Raw genomic sequence first — 7,505 nt, forward strand, 5'->3', positions numbered from 1 at the left:
TCCAACTACAGCGAAATCACACTCAAGCCTCCTTGGTAAGCTCTATTCCGGGGTTCTGGAAAGGAGGGTCCGTAGGATAGTCGAATTGCGGATTCAGAAAGAGCAGTGTGGTTATCGTCTTGGCTTTGGAACACCGGATCAGCTCTACACCCACAGCAGGATCCTGGAGGGTGCATGGGAGTTTGCCCAACAAGTCTACATGTGCTTTGTGGATCTAGAAAAGGTATTCGACCGTGTCCCTCGAAGGGTTCTGTGGGGGGTACTCCAGGAGTATGGAGTACCAGGCCCTTTAATAAGGGCTGTTAGGTCTCTGTATGACCGGTGTCAGAGTTTGGTCCGCATTGCCGCCAGTAAGTTGGACTCGTTTCCGGTGAGAGTTGGACTCCGCTAAGGTTGCCCTTTGTCACCGATTCTGTTCATAACTTTTATGCCACAGTAAGAGTTGTCTGCATTGTACATGGCTTTTGTGGGAGATTTTTAACTATAAAACTATATAAAAGAATGATGACACGGGAAACGAGGTCTTTCTGCTTGCCAACTGGGAACCCAATTTATTTCAGGCTTTACCTCTCAAGCACGTACGAACGGGTGTGAGATAGGGTTCTGATTACAACATAGTGTACATGCATTTTATATCCCACAGATGGGTGTGTGTTACAAATAAGATTCTACATGCATCCATTGGTCCACGTCCTTCCAGCCTCCTTTGGCAGACATTGGTCTTATTTCTGGGAACAGCTCCACAAACGTTGAAAAACAGACAACCTTATCTTGTCAGTTGATCTCTGTTTGGGTCACACAGGATGTCATGTCCTGGTCGTATTCTGGACTTGTGCTCCCTTCGCCTCGCTTTCAGGACAAACAGACTTCAGATGTTTTCCAACCCCTACACATCCTCCCTTGTTACGTTACTTACGTAACACTCCTAAGGAACCCTCTATATACTAAAGTACATAGACTAAACATCGTATAAAGAGAAAATCTGACTCCACACTAATCAAGCTTAGCTATAATGATAACACATCTAAAAATGTAATTGCTTACACAACCAATGGATAATATACGAATGTGATCACGGTGTCCACATAATTGTTGATCAACACTGGCTTGTAATAAGTGCAAATTACAATCAATAACACATTTCAGAGAGAGAGAGAGAGAGAGAGAGAGAGAGAGAGAGAGAGAGAGAGAGAGAGAGAGAGAGAGAGACAAAAAAAAAAAAAAATAGTCATTGCTTTCACATTGGCATCAATCCAGCTGATATGGAAGCGAAAAACCCCGTTGTTGGCACTTATTCATGTACTGTTCTCAGGGGAAAAAACTCTCCCATGGATCTCGGTTCCCCATCGAGCATCCGCCAGTCAGGTCGACCGGCATCAATTGGAAATCAGCCATGCTACTTGCAATGAAATCCATCACTTATCATTCAAAAAGAGTACCTAATACAATGTAACATATACAACCATCAATAAACAACATATGAAACACATGGATTATATATATACAAATTATCTTGCTAATAAAACTGATACGGAGGGTTAAACAGAAACGAATGTTAAAGTATAATGTTATGACAGATTAAACTAACCGGCCGCCTGTGCTACCTTATCTACTAACGCTTTATTGTATTATATTTTATTCATTTAATCTTAGATTGAGTAACTTAAACAAGGTTAATAGGGTTAGTCAGTCTTCAGTTCGTGTGCTTGGTTTGAATGAGTCCATGGACACGTAGCAAAACAACAGAGTCCGTCTCGATCACGGGTACTCCTTTCCATTTGGAATGAGTCTGTAGCATACGTGTGAGTCCATAGACGTGTCCAGGCGGTCGGGATGTCAGCCTTTTCGATGGCTGCTGCCTGATGTCATCCATCTATACATCGTTCCCACAATCCACCTTTTCAAAATAGGCACAACACAACACAGAAACAATAAGATTACAATCAGTGTTATTACCAAAGTTAGTCCTGTTTTAGCAGCTAAAACACCCCATTCTCCTAAAATTTCTTCCAGACTTTTCCACGACCAGTTGTTTCCACCAGCATTCTCTTTTACTTCCTCTTTAAGTTTCCTAAGTTTAACCATTACTGCCCTAAACGAACCTTTAGGAACTGTGTTCATGGGAATGTATGTACAGCACTGATTACCGAACATGTGACAAACACCTCCCTTACTTGCTAAAAGCCAATCTAAGGCTTGTCTGTTTTGTATTACCATTCTACTTGTTTCATGTACTTGGTCTCCCAGTGCCATAAATCCTTCAACCGTGAAATTTATCATCCTTTGCTGATTATAGTAAATGTAATTTATCCATTCAACATTTTTTTTAATAGTAATTTGAGGTAAAATAGACTCAAAACCTGCTTTAACTTCATGCTGTGCTTTAAATTCATCTGGAATTCCTCTTGGTTGACCAATAAGATTTAAATAAACTCCTTCATTTAGTCCGTAATCGTCTAGACTCCGATGAGACCTATTTGTACCCGTTTCAATTTGAGCTAATTCTTTTACCCCTTCATACACTAAAGTTATTGGTACTTTCATTCGTACTAATGCACAGAGCCCTACCCACTTAAGTGGTAAGGTGTTCATTAGCATGTCATCACCACACATCCAGTAACTGTCTGCCACTGGATACGTTTGATCTCCTAAAAAGAAAAGTTTAGGAATCGTCATAGTTATATTTTTGCAGTCCTCTTCTACAAAATCTGGGTTTTCAAACCAAACGGGCTTTGTAGCAAACACTGGTGTTACATTTGCATGCTTAAACCAAGATAATACCCAGGTTACATTACATTTTACAGTGGTATTTCCTACCTTAATTCTTTCATTGTCCTCAAAACCTCCACTGACGAAACATTCGTAGTCTGCATCATAATCTATTTCATAGTCAGTGGGTGGAACATTATCTGTAGTACTAATGTTAAATTCTGCACACAATGATTCTAATTTATACCCTTTCCATTTTTCTAAGTATTGATGAGAGTTTCTTGAACCATATAAGAGTCTGCAACTCAAGCCACACATAGGTAATTTAAAGAATGACACTGCGTCTTCTCTTGAAGTGAACTCACCATTCCTACATTTTTGACGTTGTACAACTGCACATTCTTTTGACGTATATTTTTCTGGAATAACCATCGGAACTGCTCCCGGAGCAGCAGTACAGATTAAGCAATCATTTTTAGTTAACTCTCTTGCTGTATACCATGACCAGCTATACCATGTATTACGTATGGCTCTTTGCCATAAAGGATCACCCCTTGGTCTGATTCCATGCCATTTAATATCCTGTAATTTATTTATTGTTCTTGGTGTAGCTACTTTTGGATTTTGTTTTTCATAAAATTTATCCAACCCTTCAGAGAAATCTTCACATCCTTCCTTTTCAGAGCATCCATACTGTTTTGGATCTGGTTCTGCGAATTCTAATATTAGGTTGTTGTCCTGATCTGATGTTACCTCAACCGGAGGAGGTGCTGTTGTAATTAATCTTATTAGTGAGGGTTTAGTAGTATTTAACACTTCCTTTGTGGTTTTAATTGTATTTGAAACTATTGGCTGTAGACTTATTTTAGTTATAACAGTTGTTGGAGGTTCAGTTATTATGCTCTTAGGTCGAATCACGGTAGGTTTTGCATTGTCCAAGTCCCAGGCAACCTCTGTAGGTTGCACTTCCATTTTACTTGTACTTACCTTTGTAATATCACTATTATTTGTTGAAATTTGTATTGTGCTATTTAAAATTTTAGACGCTGATGTGACCGTTAATGTATTTTCCGTTAAAGTTGTCGACTTATTTAGTCCTGATTTAGTGACTGAAGTAGGTAAAGTCACATTTCCACTAGGGTCAGTCATTTTCTTCACTTTTACTGTAGGTCTAGTAGCCATAGTTGTTGGGGGAAAACAATTTACATCTTCTGGTAAAGTCTCTTTACGTGGTATGGTCCATAATATAGTTGAATCTACTTTTCCACTAGGTGCAAGATCCTGCACGTTTACAGGGGAATCTGAGTTCATTGGGCCTGCATTGTTCTGATGCATTCCAACCGAAGCAACAGGAGAACCTGATTCATGCACAGCCGAATATATGTTTACTAAGGCGTGATCATTTTGCTGTGTTGCAGGTACATTTTGGTTAGGCGACCCTCCTGCGTTTGTAAAACTGATATGTGAGGCCTTTGTCATGATCCCTTTATGTTCTGTTGAATCATTTTGGCTTCCCCCCTCTGCAGCTGCATCTATGATCAGACTTTCTTTGTCTTTGTACTGGAAATCTCCCATTAAGTTAACTGTGCCACTTAAAGTTGGGTAAAGTCCCGCAGCTTTTGAATAATCTGACTTACCATTTGCAGACTGCTGTCTCATTTCCATAAGTTTCTGTTTTAATGCACTTCTATAGGCCTGACCTTCTTCCTTGAAAAGGTTTAGAATTTTTAACTCAAGCTCACGTTTTTCTGTTCTCTTTTTAGAATTATTATTAGCCTTGTAGTCCATGATTCTCACTTCCATTTGTTCGCAAAGAGATGTATCAAAGCAACCTGATTCCACGGGGAGGTTAATTTCTGAGTCCTTTTGTGCCATTTCTTAGAGATTTTGGGAATTTTTGAAGCTAATTCGGGATATTTCAACCCAAGAATAACAATAGGAATGTTTGCCATTTTGTTCTGTATTTAAATTTAAGAAAACCAAAAAAAATTAAAATGTACTACAGGGTGACTTGTCTTGCAGAATCAATAAATCCCTGCAAACTGATAAACTGTTACCTCTCAGAGATTTGTTTGCTTTCCTCCGGGCGGGGCTGCGCTCCTCTCTAAAGGGACTGTACTTTGCTCTCTCTGAGCTGATGCAAAGGGAGGGAGGGGGAGAGGGGGCGGACTGTTTGTATTGGCACGAGTCACTGACCGTCAATCGATAACCCAGTGTGCTTACTTTCTCCTCACTGACAGGCAAAATAAAAAAAAATAAAAAAAACAACAGCAGACAAGCTCGCAGATTCAATAGCTGAAAAGTTTTCCAACAACACACCTTTTTAAAATAATAGCACACAGTCAGGAACAGGCAGACGCCACTGCCACCAGCGAAACCACTGCACAACTATTGGTAAACCTTCAAAACCAGTTTACGTAACTGCACCCACATCTTTTCAACACAGCACAACACAGCTCAATAAGTATACACACCTTGGTTCAGCAGATTTCTTTACAAAAAATAAAGGTTTCCATGCACTTTTGCTTTCTCAAATTAGACACACTTTACCATTTAGTTCTGATTATGGGACTTTGAATACACAAACAAAGCGACAGCAAACAAAACAGCTTCATACATGCATTTTAATCAAACAACAGAGCTCTAATCATTTAAGCTCACACATAGACGTCTGACACACAACACATCCCAAACACTCGCTCACTCACTCATTTCACTCTCCCGGGAACTTAATATTTTCTATTACTGGTCCAGATGCCCAATATTCCTGGATTTTACTGTGCGCACATATAATTTAAACCATATTTATTGGACCCATAGAGAAAAAAAAAAAAAAGTAAACATTTATATTTCACGTGCTCCAGAACAGGCCTTCTATTTCAAATTTGATTTCACCTCGTTACCTAAACCAGAGTACTCAAACAACCCAGACTGCAGTTAACTCTTTAAGACACACTGATGATCCAAGAGAAACCTCATTTCTCTTTTACAAGCGCTTACATCTAGGGCCTCGCCCGAAAAAAAATCTGCATGCACCAAACAGGCCTACTATTTCAAAATTTAACCGGAGGTTTTTCTCACCTCAAAGCCTAAACCAGAGATCTCAGCTTCACAAAACAACTGCAGTTCACTAAGGCCACATCTCATTGGAGTCACTCGCAAGTCGAACCTCCAATCGGCCATGTACAGCGCTTCACGCTTCACTTCTCAAAGAGGCTCTACCTCTTAATACTCCGACCAGCCGGACATTTATGAAACCAAACTTTTACAATGATTTCTTTATTCTAAAAAGATATATATATTAGAAGACTTCAGCTTAAACCGTTATGGTCCGATTCATCTTCTATTCGTCGTCATACTAGCGTTTTCTAACGAGACGTACGATTAAAGCGGCTGGGAGTCACAAGTCACTTCTTTTAAGTTGTCTCTTGTAGTCAATTGTGTAGGAATTCTAAACCATTCCAAATCTTGTATTGTTTTAAGACAACTCTTTCCTCACGTGGGAAATAATGACAGAAAGCAAACAGAGAGACGACCTCTCCCAATTGTCAAACAATCAATACACTCTTCCCAAATCAAACTTCACAGACGGCAATTTTTGTCATTATCAAGCAGAGAAAGAAAGAGAGCAGTATAAAAAAAACATTTACACTTACCCCCTGTCTTTCTCCGTATCTGTGTGTCCCGGCGCAAAGTGGCCAGCTTGCACCGAAGGCCCTGCCGTCTGGGGAAGAGGATCTCCCTTTTTTTTTTTCAAAAATCACGTCGGGGTCACCAATTTGTGGGAGATTTTTAACTATAAAACTATATAAAAGAATGATGACACGGGAAACGAGGTCTTTCTGCTTGCCAACTGGGAACCCAATTTATTTCAGGCTTTACCTCTCAAGCACGTACGAACGGGTGTGAGATAGGGTTCTGATTACAACATAGTGTACATGCATTTTATATCCCACAGATGGGTGTGTGTTACAAATAAGATTCTACATGCATCCATTGGTCCACGTCCTTCCAGCCTCCTTTGGCAGACATTGGTCTTATTTCTGGGAACAGCTCCACAAACGTTGAAAAACAGACAACCTTATCTTGTCAGTTGATCTCTGTTTGGGTCACACAGGATGTCATGTCCTGGTCGTATTCTGGACTTGTGCTCCCTTCGCCTCACTTTCAGGACAAACAGACTTCAGATGTTTTCCAACCCCTACACTTTGCTGCAATCCCTCATACTGAGCAAGCATGAAGCGACAGTGGGAAGAAAAACTCCCCATTAACGGGAAGGAAAACCTCCGGCAGAACCGGGCTCAGTATGAACGGTCATCTGCCTCGACCGACTGGGGTTACAGAAGACAGAGCAGAGACACAACAAGAGAGACAAAAAAGCACAGAAGCACACATTGATCTAGTAATCTGTTCTACATTAGATGGTAGTAGCGGGTGAGCCGTCTTCTCTGGATGATGTCACAGTTAACAGAACGCCAGACCAGGTGTACCTACTATGAAGAAAAAGAGAGAGAGCAAAAAGTTAAAAGCTGAAATGACGACAGTCATTTCAATGTAATACAATGCAAAACTGGAGAACAGTAGACTGAAGAACAGTAGAAATCAGTAGAGTGAGAAAATTAGACCCTGATGTCCTCCAGCAGCCTAGGCCTATCACAGCACAACTATAGAGATAGCTCAGGGTATGAGCCACTCTAACTATAAGCTTTGTCAAAAAGGAAAGTTTTAACATTAGTCTTAAAAATAGATAGGGTGTCTGCCTCACGGACCAAAACTGGGAGTTGGTTCCACAGGAG

General features: G+C 40.3%; 1 protein-coding gene across 1 annotated transcript; it reads right to left on the minus strand.

Moving 5' to 3' along the window:
- Nucleotides 1-522: 522 nt before the first annotated feature.
- Nucleotides 523-6,862, minus strand: LOC118566495 (ERV-BabFcenv provirus ancestral Env polyprotein-like). Its single transcript, XM_036148767.1, has 2 exons — nucleotides 6,469-6,862; nucleotides 523-3,192 (listed from the first exon to the last, which is right to left on the minus strand). Exon 2 carries the CDS (start codon nucleotides 3,139-3,141, stop codon nucleotides 1,837-1,839), a length of 1,305 nt encoding a protein of 434 aa, XP_036004660.1. The 5' UTR covers nucleotides 3,142-3,192; nucleotides 6,469-6,862; the 3' UTR covers nucleotides 523-1,836.
- Nucleotides 6,863-7,505: the final 643 nt, after the last annotated feature.

The sequence above is a fragment of the Fundulus heteroclitus genome, chromosome 16, assembly GCF_011125445.2.
Source record: "Fundulus heteroclitus isolate FHET01 chromosome 16, MU-UCD_Fhet_4.1, whole genome shotgun sequence".
Classification (NCBI taxonomy): domain Eukaryota; kingdom Metazoa; phylum Chordata; class Actinopteri; order Cyprinodontiformes; family Fundulidae; genus Fundulus; species Fundulus heteroclitus.